This window comes from Homarus americanus, unplaced genomic scaffold (assembly GCF_018991925.1).
Source record: "Homarus americanus isolate GMGI-L3 unplaced genomic scaffold, GMGI_Hamer_2.0 scaffold824, whole genome shotgun sequence".
NCBI lineage: Eukaryota > Metazoa > Arthropoda > Malacostraca > Decapoda > Nephropidae > Homarus > Homarus americanus.
In genome coordinates, this window is record NW_024719328.1 from 1,430,413 (window position 1) to 1,447,133 (window position 16,721).

The following is a 16,721-nucleotide window of genomic DNA, read 5'->3' on the forward strand; positions in this document are numbered from 1 at the left end:
CGTGGAGCCCGGCCGTAGGTCCTAACCGTACTGTATACAGGTTGTAGCCGGTTTTATCTACGTACACACGATGTTGATGAATGCCATCCTCTTACATGTACTGAGCTAGCGCTACACGAGCGGCTTTCACGTCCTCTGAATTGTGGTTAGCCGGTACATTGTGTACCTGGTTCAGGGTAAGTTCGCCATACAAAGCCCTAGAAACAGTCATGTTGCTCACATGTGGCTTGCCTGGAAATGTTTGCCGAAGTGTATAGTTGTTCTAATGGTGATCGTTGGTGCAGCCTCAGCATCACCAAAAGTGTCCTTCGCCTCGTCATCATCCAGTTGCTGGTGGTCGTCGTCCTCCACGTAGTTCCTGTCTTTCCAGTCTCCAAAAACTTGCGAATTATCATATGCTGTGGTTCTGGAATTCGTAGCTCGGCAGCAGTGTCCAGAAAATCCTCTCCAGCTTCATATCGAGTAATTAATCCATCACGATCTTCGTCTGACACCGGCGATATCGTCTGCGAGGCATCAGCAGGATGCTTCCGAAGTGTGCCAGACCGACTATGAACTGTACCCCGGTGGGTGTCTCGGGCATGATGCCGATCTACAGATAGCACACCAAGTCACCTGGTATTCACTGTTTCACTGAATCTCCGGTACATACCACTGTTTCGATTGATGTTTCATGGTTTCGGGTGGTCAACCCCTCTGTGTAAAATGACCGGCCCCTGTGTAAAATGCACCAAGGGGTATGGTAGTTATTATGTTGTTTATCCTATATATTATCTGTTTGTCAAAATCTAATGGTGGTATGTCAATCTCCAAGTGTTACAATTTCAAACGTAGGTGAAATATAACAAAGTCTAGGACTGCTTTTAGTATCCTGGTGGTCCAGAGGTAAGGCTCCTGCCCAGACAGGGCTGGGGCCGATGGGGTTCGAATCGTGGCGGGTTGAGGTGTTGATTGTATGTAGAAGTTCGCGTGCTTTATTGGGCTAATGAAATATATATATATATATATATATATATATATATATATATATATATATATATATATATATATATATATATATATATATATATATATATATATATATATATATATATATATATATATATATATATATATATATATATATATATATATATATATATATATATATATATATATATATATATATATGTAACTGGTCGGAAATTACTGGACTTTTAATTTCTCACTTGACTTGGGGTTTATTAATTATTAAATGGAAACTGCAGTGGAAGCGCCCCTTGGAGAAGAATCCCGAACCAGCACAAGAACACTTGAATTTACTAACAAAATGAATTGTCCGTGACCCGTGGAAGGATAGTGTCTGTGACTGGGATGAATGAGACACACTGTAAAATTTAGACACTTATATTCCCTCCAACACTACAGACACAATCAAAAAATGGTACACCAATATGCGCACCTCTTAACCTGAACTTAAAACTCTACTCTGGGGAATAAAAGTTATACATGATATTGAAATTATTAGAAACTCAAACAATGCCTCATTAGACAAAAATAAATTTAAAGTATTAAGAAATGTTGCTTGCACACATGAAACAGGCCTTAAAGGCTTTCAACAAAATAATATCAACCACTGAGAAAATAGTATTCAAAAATAGAAATTAATAACTCTACAATGAATAGGACTTAAGGGCACTCAACAAAATTATATCTGTGCACTGAGAAAATGGTATTCAAAAATAAGAAATTAATAACTCTACAATGAATAGGCCTTAAGGGCACTCAACAAAATTATATCACCCCAACAGATGCACACTTCCTAACCTAACTTAACCACTGCTCTGGGGAACAAAGGTTATACCTGAGATCGGAATTATGAAGAAAAATTAGATGCATTAAAAGAATTAAATCACAGTGTCACTCTGGTTCCATTTATTGACACAAACATTCAAAAAACAATACTATCAAAATTATTTAAGAAATATTAAACTACACACGTCAAGATAATATCAGTAACTGAAAAATGGTATTAACTACACACAAATATATTGTCACTATTATTGATATGTTACTGGGTCCACCAATACTCGTGAACCATGCTCCACCCAACTCAACATACACCCGTAATAAGGGAGATTAAATGTTCCTCTAGGTATCCCCTAGACTCCTGGTCTCAGTGTGTGACCATTAATTTACTCAGATTGCCTCAGTGTACTCTCAGTGCGTCCATGGGCGGGAAGAGAGAACGCCCGCAGGTGACTATGGCCAGTAGGTAATACTTCTAGCTGACCGAGGGCACGTGGTGTTATGCACCCACGTGGTAAGAACTGATCACCCAATGCTGATGCTGGTCCCGTGTCGTTTTAGTTGTCGGGAGCACTCGTCCACTCAAGAGATCCCTTGCTACCCTGCTAACCAGTGACAAGCCTACACTGATCGTTCCAATGGCGCCAATCCTCAATCATCATGGCAGTCTCAACCGGCAGTCAATCTCTCGCAGTCAATTTCTCGCAGTCAAACTTGCGGTCATGTGGGTTCTGACGGAAACCCTGAAATGAACTCACTGTTAGCTCTTGTTAACTTTACCACTGCTCTATCTAAACCCTGTCTGAGATCGAATGAGACTTACTTGTTATACTGCAATAGCGCAACACAGGTGACTAGACCACGTGACTATTTCTGTGACGGACGCGCAGGGACGTCTTGTTTGTCTGAATGCTTCCCTGTGACTGAGAGAGAGCCCGCCTCGTGTCCTCTCAAGGCGTTAGCTTAGGCCTACGTGACATATTTTCCGTCTAACTAATAACTCCTTGGGACACCCGTAACATTATTCAGACTGATAAACGATCTATAATAATTTCCAATTCAATAATAGTCCCTTAACTTCATGAATCGCATCATTATTAATTCGGCAAATTACATTTAATATCATATAGGCCTAGTTCCACAACCTCTCACTATGTGCGGGGAGTGCTCTCTTCCCTCAGACGACCTTGAAAGCTCAGTATCGCCAATGGCGCGGCGTTTGAAATTACTGAAATTTCTGAATATTACATATATATATATATATGTGTGTGTTTCTTCAATATGAGATAGAGAAAAAAATGTTTTGTTGATGGATCTTGATCTCAGACAGTCCAGGAAGCAGGGGTGACTGTGGTACAGGAGGCAGGGGTGAGTTTGGTACAGGAGGCAGGGGTTAGTGTGGTATAGGAGGCAGGGGTGAGTGTGGTACAGGGGACAAGGGTGAGTGTGGTACAGGAGGCAGGGGTGAGTGTGGTACAGAAAGCAGGTGTGGGGTGTGGTACAGGAGGCAGGGGTGAGGGTGGCAGGAGGCACGGTGAGTGTGGTACAGAAGGCAAGGGGTGAGTGTGGTACAAGGAGGGGTTAGTGTGGTACAGAGGCAGGTGAGTGTGTGGTACAGGGGGCAGGGTGAGAGGTGTTACAGGGGCAGGGGGTGAGTGTGGTGCAGGGGGCAGGGGTGAGGTGTGGTACAGGGGACAGAGCTGAGTGTGGCACAGAGGCAGGGGTTAGTGTGGTACAGGGGCAAGGGGTGGAGTGTTGTACAAGGGCAGGGGTGAGGTGTTGTACACAGGGCAGGGGTGAGTTTGGTACAGGAGGCAGAGGTGTTTCTGGAACAGGGGGCAGGGGTGAGTGTGGTACAGAAGGCAGGGGTTAGTGTGGTACAGGAGGCAGGGGTGAGGTGTGGTACAACAGGCAGGGGTGAGGTGTGGTAGGAGGCAGGGGTGAGTTTGGTACAGAGGCAGGGGTGAGTGTGGTACCGGGAGGGAGGTTGAGTGTGGTACAAAGGCAGGGGGTGAATGTGGTACAGGAGGAAGGGGTGAGGTGTGCAGGAGGCAAGGGTGAGTGTGGTACAGAAGGCAAGGGGTTGTGAGTGTGGTACAGGAGGCAGGGGTGAGTGTGGTGCAGGAGAGAGGGATGAGTGTGGTACAAAGGCAGGGGTGAATGTGGTGCAGGAGAGGGGTGGGGTGTGGTACAGGAGGCAGGGGTGAGTTTGGTGCAGGGGGCCAGTGGGTGAGTGTGGTACAGGAGGGGAGGTTGAGTGTGGTACAAAGGCAGGGGTGAAATGGTACAGGAGGAAGGGGTGAGTGTGGTACAGGAGGCAAGGGGTGAGGTGTGGTACAGAAGGCAGGGTTGAGTGTGGTACAGGAGGCAGGGGGTGAGTGTGGTACAGGAGGGAGGTTGATGTGGTACAAAGGCAGGGGTGAATGTTGTACAGGGAGGAAGGGGTGAGTGTTGTACAGGAGGCAGTGGCCAGTATGGTACAGGAGGCAGGAATGAGTCTGGTTCAGGGCCAGGGGTAAGAGTGGTACAGGAGGCAGGGTGAGTATGGTACAGGAAGCAGGAGGCAGGGGTGAGTGTGGTACAGTGGTCAGGGATGAGTGTGGTACAGGGGGCAGGAGTGAGTGTGGTACAGGAGGCAGGGGTGAGTGTGTTACAGGAGGGAGGGTTGAGTGTGGTACAAAAGGCAGGGGTGAATGTGGTACAGGAGGACGGCGTGAGTGTGGTAAAGGAGGAAGGGGTGAGTGTCGTAAAAGAAGCAGGGGTGAATATGGTACAGGAGGAAGGGGAGAGTGTGGTACAGGAGGAAGGGGTGAGTGTGTTACAGGAGGGAGGGTTGAGTGTGGTACAAAAGGCAGGGGTGAATGTGGTACAGGAGGAAGGGGTGAGTGTGGTACAGGAGGCAGGGGTGAGTGTATTACAGGAAGGAGGGTTGAGTGTGGTACAGAAGGCAGGGGTGAATGTGGTAGGGAGGAAGGTGTAGTGATGGGTTGTCAGACCACAGCTTACATCTCAGAAACAGGCCAGACTTGACCCGACGTTAGGGGTGTCAAAAGTGTAGGGTATCTCTCGCGGCTGACCAAGGGTTATACATCAGCCAGGCTCCTTCACAGCTAAGGCACCAGAAAAGTCAAGTCTGAACAGATCAGGGCAAATGCCTGAGGGCTGGTCTTCAATAGGACGTCCAGGCCCTCCCTCAGGTGTGTGAGTCAGGGGCGGAGGCCACCTCAGTCAGGACCAGAGACCTCGGCAGCTAAGCAGTCTCCCATTGAGACAACCCGAGACCACCACCTGCTAGGCCTCCCTAGGTCACGTGAGTTTTGTCAGAGCTTTCCATGGGATGAGTTACTTGCGTGAAGTGTATTCATTTCATGTTCGTGTCGAGAATCAGTGTCTGGTATAAAAGATGTCTAGTAACGTAAATATAATGTCTAGTAACTTCAATAGAAGGTGTTATTTGTGTCCATGTCATGTTCGTAATTAATAAAAGTTGTAAACGGCAAGTGTTTGAGAAGTGCCCTTGAGCAGTAATAGATGTGTATTATATGAAGATAAGATAAGTGTAAGTCAAGAGAGTTCAAATAACTATCACGAGGCACTTGCAAAGTCTTCTCTCATTTATACTCTTATACTATCAATATTCGACCTATATGTAATCTTCTTCTTGTGAGATCGTCTCATTACAATGGGGTGAGTGTGTGTGCAGGGGAGGCAGGGGTGAGTGTGGTATAGCAGACAGGGGTGAGTGTGGTACAGGGGGCAGGGGTGGTGTGGTACAGGAGGGAGGGTTAAGTGTGGTACAGGAGGCAGGGGTGAGTATGGTACAACAGGCAGGGGTGGAGTGTGGTACAGGAGGCAGGGGTGAGTGTGGTACAGGAGGGAGGGTTGAGTGTGGTACAAAAGGCAGGGGTGAATGTGGTAAGGAGAAGGGGTGAGTGTGGTACAGGAGGCAGGATGGAGTGTGGTACAGGAGGCAGGAGTTAGTGAGTGGGAGGGAGGGTTGAGGGTGGTACAGGGAGGCAGGGGTGAGTGTGGTACAGGAGGGAGGGGTGAGTGTGGTACAAAATGGCAGGAGTTAGTGTGGTAAAGGGTGAGGGTTGGAGTGTGGTACAGGAGGCAGGGGGTGAGTGTGGTACAGGACGCACGGGTGAGTGTGGTACAGGAGGCAGGAATGTGTGGTACAGGAGGCAGGGGGGATTGTGGTACAGGAGGCAGGGGTGGAGTCTGGTACAGGGGCCCAGGGGTTGAGTGTTACAGGAGGCAGGGGTGAATGTGGTACAGGAGGCAGGGGTGAGTCTGGTACAGGGACAGGGAGGTAAGTGTGGTACAGGAGTCAGGGGTGAGTATGGTACAAAGGCAGGGGTGAATGTGGTATAGAGGACGGCGTGAGGTGTGGTGCAGGGGGCAGAGGTGAGTGTGGTACAGAGGCAGGAGTTGAGTCTGTGTACAGGGCAGGGGGTGGGTGTGGTACAGGGGACAGATGTGTGTTGTGGTACAGGAGGTAGGGGTGGGGTGTGGTACAGGAGGCAGTGGTCAGTGTGGTACAGGAGGCAGGGGTGAGTCTGGTACAGGGCAGGGGTAAGGGTGTGGTACAGGAGGCGGGGTGGTGTGGTACAAAGGCAGCAGTGAATGTGGTACAGTGGTCAGGGATGAGTGTGGTACATGGGGCAGGGAGTGAGTGTGAGTACACTGGTCAGGGATGAAGTGTGGTACAGGCAGCAGGGTAGGAGTGTGGTACAGGAGGGAGGGTTGAGTGTGGTACAAAAAGCAGGGGTGAATGTGGTACAGGAGACGGCGTGGAGTGTGTTGTACAGGAGGGGAGGGTTTGAGTGTGGTACAGGAGGCAGGGGTGAGTGTGTTACGGAGGGAAGCGAGGTGGTGCAGAGAAGGCAGGGGGTGAATGTGGTACAGGAGGAAGGGTGGAGTGTGTGGTACAGGAGGCAGGGGTGAGTGTGTTACAGGAGGGAGGGTTGAGTGTGGTACAGAAGCAGGGGTGAATGTGGTACAGGAGGAGGGGTGAGTGTGGTACAGGAGGGAGGTTGAGTGTGGTACATGAGGCAGGAGTTGGTGTGGTACAGGAGGGAGGTTGAGGTGTGGTACAGGAGGCAGGGGGTGACTGTGGTACAGGAGGGAGGGTTGAGTGTGGTACAGGAGGCAGGAGTTGAGTGTGGTACAAAAGGCAGGGGTGAATGTGGTACAGGAGGCAGGGGAGAGTGTGTGGTACAGGAGGGGAGGGTTGAGAGGTGTGGTACAGGAGGCACGGGTGAGTGTGGTACAGGAGGAGGGTTGAGTGTGGTACAAAGGCAGGGGGGGTGTGGTACAGAGGTAGGGGTGAGTGTGGTACAGGAGGCAGGGGTGGAGTCTGGTGTGAGGGGTCAGGGGTTGAGGTGTGGTACAGGAGGGAGGGTTGAGTGTGGTACAAAAGTCAGGGTGAATGTGGTACAGTGGTCACGGATGAGTGTGGTACAGGGGGGCAAGAGTGAGTGAGGTACAAAGGCAGGGGTGAGTCTGGTACAGGAGGGAGGGTTGAGTGTGGTACAGGAGGGAGGGATAGGTGTGGTACAAAGGCAGGGGTAGATGTGGTACAGTGGTCAGGATGGAGTGGTACAGGGGCAGGAGTGAGTGTGGTACAGTGGTCAGGGATGAGTGTGGTACAGGGGCAGGGTGGAGTGTGGTGCAGGGGCAGGGGTGAGGTGTGGGGTACAGGAGGAGGAGGTTGAGTGTGGTACAAAGGCAGGGGTGAATGTGGTACAGGAGGAAGGGGTGAGTATGGTACAACATGCAGGAGTGAGGTGTGGTACAGGAGGCAGGGGTCAGTGTGGTTCACAGGGCAGGGGTGAGTGTGGTACTGGAGGGAGGTTGAGTGTGTGGTACAGGTGGCAGGGGTGATGTGGTGCAACAGGCCAGGGGTGAGTGTGGTTCAGGAGGAGGTTGGGTGTGGTACAGGAGGAAGGGTGAGTGTGGTACTGGAGGCAGGGGTGGAGTGTGGTATAGGAGGAAGGGGAGGTGTGGTACAGGAGGCAGGGTTGAGTGTGGTACTGGAGGCAGAGTTTGGTGTGGTACAGGAGGCAGGGGTGAGTGTGGTACAGGAGGGAGAGTGGGTGTGGTACAAAGGCAGGGGTGGAATATGGTGCAGGAGAGAGGGGTGAGTGTGGTACAGGAGGCAGAGATAAGTGTGGTACAGGAGGAGAGGGTTGACTGTGGTACAGGAGGCAGAGGTGAGTGTGGTACAGGAGGCAGGGTTGAGGTGTGGTACAGGAGGATGGGTGAGTGTGGTACAGGAGAAAGGGAAGTGGTACAGGAGAGGGTTGAGTGTGGTACAGGAGGCAGAGGTGAGTGTGGTGCAGGAGGAGAGGGTTGACTGTGGTACAGAGTGAACGTGTGTGGGAGGCAGGGTTGAGTGTGGTACAGGAGGAGGTTAGTGTGTGAATGGGGGCTGGAGGGAAGGGAGTGAGGTGTGGTACAGGAGGCAGGGGAGTGTGGTACAGGAGGCAGGGTTGAGTGTGGTACAGGAGGGAGAGTTGAGGTGGCACAAAGGCAGGGGTGAATATGGTAAGGGGAGGAAGGGGTGAGTGTGGTACAGGTGATAAGAGGTGAGTGTGGTACAGGAGGAGAGGGTTGAGTGTGGTACAGAGGCAGATGTGAGTGTGGTACAGAGGTAGGGGGTGAGTGTGGCAGAGAGGGATGAGGTAGAGGAGAGAGGGTTGAGGGCAGAGGCAGGAGGTGAGGGGTACAGGAGGCAGGTGAGGGGTAGCAGGAGGCAGAGGTGAGTGTGGTACAGGAGGAGAGGTTGAGGCAGGAGGCAGAGGTGAGGGGGTACAGGAGAGGCAGAGGTGGGATTAGGGCAGGAGGGGTAGGGGTGAGGTGGCAGGAGGCAGAGGTGTGAGGTGGTACAGGAGGAGAGAGGGTTGGAGGGAGGCAGGGTTGAGGGTACAGGAGGGAGGGTTGGAGTGTGGTAGGAGGCAGAGGTGAGTGTGGTACAGGAGGCAGGGGTGGAGTGTGGTACTGGAGGCAGGGGTGACTGAGGTATAGGATTCAGGGTGGAGGTGTGGTACAGGAGGCAGGGGTGAGTGTGGTACTGGAGGCAGGGTTCACTGTATAGGATTCAGGTGAGTGTGGCACAGGAGGCAGGTGTGAGTGTGGTACTGGAGGCAGGGGTCAGTGGTACTAGAGGCAGGGTTGATTGAGGTATAGGATTCAGGGTGAGTGTGGTAAGGAGGGGTGAGTGTTTACAGGAGGCAGGGTACTGTGTATAGGACTAGGTGAGTGTGGCAAGGAGGCAGAGGTGAGTGTGATACAGGAGGCAGGGGAGTGGTACAGGAGGGAGGGTTGAGGTGTAAAAAGGCAGGGGTGAATATGGTAGCAGGAGGAGGGGAGAGGTAGTACAGGAGGAAGGTGAGTGTGGGCAGGAGGAAGGTGAGTGGTGGGTGAGTGTGTACAGGAGGGAGGGTTGAGTGGTATAAAAGGCAGGTGAATATGGGTGAGGAAGGGGAGAGGTGGTACAGGAGGAAGGGGTGAGGGTACAGGAGAAGGGATGAGGTGGTACAGGGACAGGGGTGAATGTGGTACAGGAGGAAGGGGTGAGGAGTGTTACAGGAGGCAGGAATTAGTGTGGGTGAGGGAGGGAGGGTTGGAGGTGGTAAAAAGGCAGGGGTGAATGTGGTACAGGAGGTGAGTGTGGTACAGGAGGCAGGGGTGAGTCTGGCACGAGGTCTCAGGGGTGAGGGTACAGGAGAGAGGGTTGGAGTGGTACAAAGGCAGGAGTAGGTGGTACAGGAGGGAGGGTTGAGTGTGGTACAGGAGGCAAGGGGTGAGTGTGGGTACATAGGCAGGAGTAGTGGTACAGGAGGCAGGGGTGAGTGGTACAGGAGGCAGGGGTGAGTCTGGTACGAAGGAGTGAGTGTGGTAAGGGAGGGAGGTTGAGTGTGGTACAAAAGGCAAGAATGTGGTAAAGGAGGAAGGTACAGAAGGCAGGGGTGAATGTGGTACAAGAGGCAGGGGTGAGTGTGGTACTGGAGGCAGGTGAGTGTGGTACTGGAGGCAGAGTTGAGTTTGTTACAGGAGGCAGGGTTGAGACGAGGATGAGGTGAGGTGGTGACAGGAGGCATGGGTGAGTGGTGGCAGGGGGTGAGTGTGGCACTGGAGCAGGGTGGAGTGGTACATAGGCAGGGGTGGAGTGTGGTACTGGAGGCAGGTGAGTGTGGTACCTGAGGCAGGGTGAGTGTGGTACAGGCAGGGGTGGGAGTGTGGTACAGGAGGCAGGGTGAGTGTGGTACAGGAGGCAGAGGTGAGTGGTACAGGAGGCAGGGGTGAGTGTGGTACTGGAGGCAGGACTGAGGTTCAGGATCTCAGGTGAGTGTGGTACAGGAGGCACGGTGAGTGGCAAGAGGCAGGGGTGAATGGGTACAGGAGTAAGGGAGAGGTGGGCAGGGGAGGGAGGTAAGGAGGCAGGGGTGGTGGTGGCAGGAGGCAGGGTTGAGTGGGACAGAGGCAGGTGTGAGTGGCAGGAGGCAAGGGGTGAGGGTGGTACAGGAGGCAGGGGTGAATGTGGTGGAGGATCAGGGGTGAGTGTGACAGGAGGCACGGGTGAGTGTGGTGCAGGGAGGCAGGGGGTGGAGGTGGCAGAGGCAGGCGGTGGTTTGTACAGGACAGAGGTGAGTTTGGTACTTGAGGCAGGGGTGAGTGTGATACAGGAGGCAGGGGTGAGTGTGGTAAAAGACGCAGGGTGTGAATATGGTACAGGAGGAATGGGGAGAGTGTGGTACAGGAGGAAGGGGTGAGTGTGGTACAGGAGGAGGGTTGAGTGGTATAAAAGGCAGGTGAATATGGTACAAAGGGGAGAGGTGGTACAGGAGGAAGGGGGTGAGGTTTTACAAGTGGCAGGGGGTGAGTGGCAGGAGGCAGGGGTGAGTGTGGCACAAGAATGGGAGTGGTACAGAGGCATGGGTGAGTGTTGTACAGGAGGCAGGTGAGTGTGGTACAAGAGCAATTGTGAGTGTGTACAGGAGGCAGGGGTGAGGTGGTACAGGAGGCAGGTACAAGAGGCAGGGTGAGTGTTGTATATGTGAGTGTGGCAGAGGTGAGTGTGGTACAAGAGACAGAGTGTGGCAACAGGGTGAGTGGTACAGGAGGCAGGGAGGAGGTGTGGTACAAGAGGCAGGGGTGAGGTGGCAGGCAGGTGAGTGTGGCACAGGAGGCAGGTGAGGACAAGAGGCAGGGATGAGGTGGGCAGGAGGCAGGTAAGGTGAAGGGGAGGGCTGAGGTGGTACAGGGCAGGGGTGAGTATGCAGGGGCAGGAGGTGAGTTTGGTACAGGGACAGAGGTGAGTTTGGTACAAGAGGCAGGGGTGAGTGTGGTACAGCAGGCAGGGTGAGTGTGGTACAGGAGGCAGGGGTGGAGGTGGATGACAGAGGCAGGGGTGAGTGTGGTAAAAGCAAAGGAGATGAATATGGTACAGGAGGAAGGGGAGAGTGTAAGGGATGAAGGTGTGGCACAGGGGGGTGAGTGTGGTACGAGGAAGGGGTGGGTACAGAGGGAGGGGTTGAGGGTATAAAAGGCAGGGGTGAATGTGGTACAGGAGGAAGGGGAGAGGTACAGGAGGGAGGGGGTGTGGTACAGGAGGCAGGGGTGAGTGTGGTACAAGAGGCAGGGGTGAATGTGGTATAGCAGGCAGGGGTGAGTGTGGTACAGGAGGCAGGGGTGAGTGTGGTACAAGAGGCAGGGGTGAGTGTGGTACAGCAGGCAGGGGTGAGTGTGGTACAGGAGGCAGGGGTGAGTGTGGTACAAGAGGCAGCTATGAGTGTGGTATAGGAGGGATGAGTGCGTGTTGTTGTGTGGAGAAACATGAAGGCGTCTCAGTCAGGAAGGCATGAACAGTTCTGGGTAAAGTCATGAGATTTACTGAGACTTTAAGCGACGTTATCTGACGTTACTGAGGTGTGGTGGAGCAGCCAACCATTGTACGCTGGTCACAGTAGCGGCTCACACTGCTATTGTTCACGAGAGGGAGGTGGGGAGGAGGTAGGGAGGAGGCAGAGACGAGAGAAAGAGAGAGGTGGAGAGGAGGTGTGGAGGAACTGGAGGCGAGAGAAAGAGAAGTGGGTGGAGAGAGAGAGAAGAGAGACTTGTGGAGAGGGTAGAGAAAAGAGTAGATAAAGAAGTGGGAAGGAGGTAATGCTGGGTTATATATGAACTATTCTGAAGTCTTAGAGGTTGTTATTGAGCTGCATAGGAAAACAATAATACTCAGTCAAGAAGAGTAATGTTCAGAATACACTTGTTACTTATTACTCTACCCACAACTGCTGGGGAGTATTGTTTTATTGTCCGGTCTGTCTGGCTGTCTGTCTGTCAATCTTTATCCAAAAGAAATTCAATGACAGGTTTACGAATTTGCAAGAAAATATGGAGATTTGATCAACATGTGACAAGGTCCACAGGATAAACTATTGCTAAAGAAAGTAAAAAAAAACTGGCTTTTTTAATGCCTCGGGTTAGCGCTAAGATAACACATTGGTTTCTCGAGGGATTAATGAAAACGATGATCTAAGACAACGATTCACGGGCTGGATTTGCCTTCACTCAGATGATGTTTAATTAAATCTCTGGTTCATAGTTATAAATATTTTTGATGAATCAGAAAGAGTTATCTAGGTTGAAGTATACTAATGACTTGTAGTGTAATACTTCATGATCAGGGTAAACTAATGTGTTGTTATAGTGTAATAGTTCATGACCAGAGTGTTAACAAGTGGTTGAACATACTCGTGTTGTCCTCCTCATAAAACAACATAGTCTGTCATGTTGTCCTCCTCATAAAACAACATTGTCTGTCATGTTGTCCTCATAAACCAACATAGTCTGTCATGTTATCCTCCTCATAAAACAACATAGTCTGTCATGTTGTCCTCCTCATAAAACAACATTGTCTGTCATGTTGTCCTCATAAAACAACATAGTCTGTCATGTTATCCTCCTCATAAAACAACATAGTCTGTCATGTTGTCCTCCTCATAAAACAACATAGTCTGGTCAAGTGTTGTCCTCCTCATAAAACAACATAGTCTGTCATGTTGTCCTCCTCATAAAACAACATTGTCTGTCATGTTGTCCTCATAAAACAACATAGTCTGTCATGTTATCCTCCTCATAAAACAACATAGTCTGTCATGTTGTCCTCCTCATAAAACAACATAGTCTGTCATGTTGTCCTCATAAAACAACATAGTCTGTCATGTTATCCTCCTCATAAAACAACATAGTCTGTCATGTTATCCTCCTCATAAAACAACATAGTCTGTCATGTTGTCCTCCTCATAAAACAACATTGTCTGTCATGTTGTCCTCCTCACAAAACAACATAGTCTGTCATGTTGTCCTCCTCATAAAACAACATAGTGTGTCATGTTGTCCTCATAAAACAACATAGTCTGTCATGTTGTCCTCATAAAACAACATAGTCTGTCATGTTGTCCTCATAAAACAACATAGTCTGTCATGTTGTCCTCCTCATATCCTCATACAACAACACATTATGTACGGTTTACATAGTGGATTACCATAAGTATTTTAACTGGAACACGTCTTCTATTACCGACAAAATTATTATTATTACATAAATAAAAAAGACAAGATTTAAAGTGAATGTGAAAGATATAACGTAAAAATATGATATAAAAGGAAAAGTTTTAATTCATGTGAACACTAAGTAAACTTCTTTAACTAGAATGGGGTGATAAAATAACTTTATTGGTTGTAGGTCAAATGCCTGCCAGATCTTAAGAGTTCTCCGAGTTAACCTCATTTAACCAGTTGGATTGGAGCCATAACTGAGTGTTGGTCACCCAGTCCTATCCTTGTGGTTAGGTTAGGTTAGGTTACCATCGGGAGATTTAGAACTGGGTATCTATTAGGACTGAGGACTATTTGGACTGGGGACTATTTGGACTAGGGACTATTAGCACTGGGACTATTAGGACTGAGGACTATTAGGACTAGGGACTATTAGGACTAGAGACTATTAGTATTAGGGACTATTTGGACTCGGGACTATTAGTATTGGGACTATTAGGACTGAGGACTATTAGGACTGGAGCCTATTAGGACTGGGGACATTTGGACTAGGGACTATTACGACTAGAGACTATTTGGACTCGGGCCTATTAGGACTGGGACTATTAGGAATGAGGACTATTAGGACTGAGGACTATTAGGAATGAGGACTATTAGGACTGAGGACTATTAAGACTGGGGACTATTAGGACTGAGGACTATTAGGACTGAGGACTATTAGGACTGAGGACTATTAGGACTGGGGACTTTTAGGACTGAGGACTATTAGGACTGGGGACTATTAGGACTGAGGACTATTAGGACTGGGGACTATTAGGAATGAGGACTATTAGGACTGAGGACTATTAAGACTGGAGACTATTAGGACTGGGGATATTAGGACTGGGGGACTATTGGGACTGGGGACTGTGGGACCCCAAGACTGTTGGGACTGGGGACTGTGGGACTGGGGACTGGGGAATGTGAGGGACTGTGGACTGGGGACTATTGGGACTGGGGACTGTGGGACTGGCAGGGACTGTGGGACTGGGGACTGTTAGGACTGGGGACTATTGGGACTGGGGACTATTGGGACTGGGGACTGGACTGGGGCTGTGGGACTGGGGACTGTGGGACTGGGGGCTGGCCAAGATGAGGACTGTATTAAGACTGGGGACTATTGGGACTGAGGGACTGACTGTGGGACTGGACTATTGGGGACTGAGGGACTGTTGGGACTGGGGTTCTATTGGGACTGAGGGACTGGACTGGGGACTGTGGGACTGGGGACTGTGGGACTGGGGACCTGGGACTGGCAGGGACCATTAGGACTGAGGACTATTAGGACTGGAGCCTATTAGGACTGAGGACTATTAGGACTGAGGACTATTAAGACTGGGGACTATTAGGACTGGGGACCATTAGGACTGAGGACTATTAGGACTAGGGACTATTAGGACTGGGGACCATTAGGACTGAGGACTATTAGGACTGGAGCCTATTAGGACTGGGGACTATTTTCATTGCGTTTTGTTAGACGATTATATTCAACACGGTGTGGGCGAGGCAGAAGGTGAACTATTAGTGTGACTCATGTCTTGTTTAACTGCTGGGTGGAGGTGGTTGTGGTGGCGCTGTTCTACGTAATAAATTAGTAACATGGAGTAACATGTTTTGTCTTTGTGAATATTACCACAACGTCAGTGACTGTCTCATAACTGGGATCTTTATACTGGGAATTTTCCTGTTATATAGGTCGTTATGCAGAAGACGAGAATGATTATTATTATTATTATTATTATTATTATTATTATTATTATTATTATTATTATTATTTATATCCAAGGCCAGTCTCTCCCCCAGTCTTTGTCCATAACGTTACAACAGACTGGTGCTGTGTAGGATAACTTACCCCAATACAGTATGGTCCCGCTAGCCTTTCTTTACTCCTGTTGATCTTTCAAAAATTTTCTTCATGTTTTACAATGGAGTTTGCTTGACTCACCAACATCTCCTTAACATCTTTTTTTTTTAATGATAAATGTTATTTACCTCAAATTACATATATAAGTAATGTTAAGTGCACGTGATACGCGTCGCTACGAAGAGAGAAATTACTAACAGACTATAATGGTGAATGTTGTTGAAAGAATTTTGTAAAATGATTCCCAGCGACCTTTGTAAGCTCTGTTCACTCTACATTCACACTGCAGGAGTTCTAGGCAAGACTCTGGTGCCTGGGGTAGTATGATCCAGAATGGCTCCAACATCTGCGTGCCTCCCCTCATCCATCCCCATTCATCCCGGCTTGGCAGATCAGGAACAAGCACCAATGTTTGCCTCCAACAGCGCCTCGCCTAGATAGCAGCTCTCTTTGTATGCTGGAGATCTGCAGCAGTTGGTGCGAATGGCATCAATTGACCTCCCTTTGTGTACAGATAGTTCCATGTGGGTCTCGTTTACATTCGTGCCTCCGCTTGTCAGATCGCACATAAAGACCACATAACGTTCAAACATACGCGCCACATCCTATATGGCGCCTCTCCTTGACATGTGACTCAGAGCTTCACAAGCTTGGTGTAACATTTCCATTACTTTCCGTGTCTCTCGTTTATACCTACTTTGCTTCTGTTTATAAACGAGGATATCTGGTCTCGTAAAGTGAAAAGTATGTGAGGAAAGGAAAGATCTTGCTTTCTGTGTAAACAATTTAGACCTATGGGTGCTGGGCTCGAACCTTGGTGGCCGCTTTTCGCAACCAGTACCCAGAGGTGAAAATTGTTTACAATGATTTGCTTTTTTATATATATACATATATATATATATATATATATATATATATATATATATATATATATATATATATATATATATATATATATATATATATATATATATATACATATATATATATATATATACATATATATACATATATATACATATATATATACATATAATATATATATATATATATATACATAATATATATACATATATATATATATATAAATATATATATATATATATATATATATATATATATATATATATATATATATATATATATATATATATATATATATATGTGCAAGTAAATCACTGTAGTTGGTGATCTGTATATGCTGACAGGAAAGAAGAAAACACGAAGCCTGAAGCGGTTTCTGTGTACTACATCTTCAGGGTGAGTACAGACTAAGGAGAAGTACAAACAAGTAGTCAGGTCAGAGGGTAAAGACCCAACCATCTCACCTGATTACAAATCTTCTAATTACAAAATTATCCAGTTTGTACATACCATTACTCAAATTCATGTTGACTGCTTCGGTATGTTTAATGAAACTAGATTCTATAATGTTCCTACTGTCAATTGAATTACAAGGTAA

General features: G+C 48.6%; 1 protein-coding gene across 1 annotated transcript in view; it reads right to left on the minus strand.

Annotated features, from left to right (window-relative positions):
- Window positions 1-216: 216 nt before the first annotated feature.
- Window positions 217-16,721, minus strand: part of LOC121860022 (mucin-2-like) — a 35,757-nt gene continuing 19,252 nt past the window's right edge. The window contains exons 3-4 of the mRNA XM_042357036.1: window positions 479-592; window positions 217-380 (exon numbers count right to left, since the gene is read on the minus strand). Coding sequence (XP_042212970.1) covers window positions 217-380; window positions 479-592 — 278 coding nt within the window. The remainder of the gene's footprint in view (window positions 381-478; window positions 593-16,721) is intronic.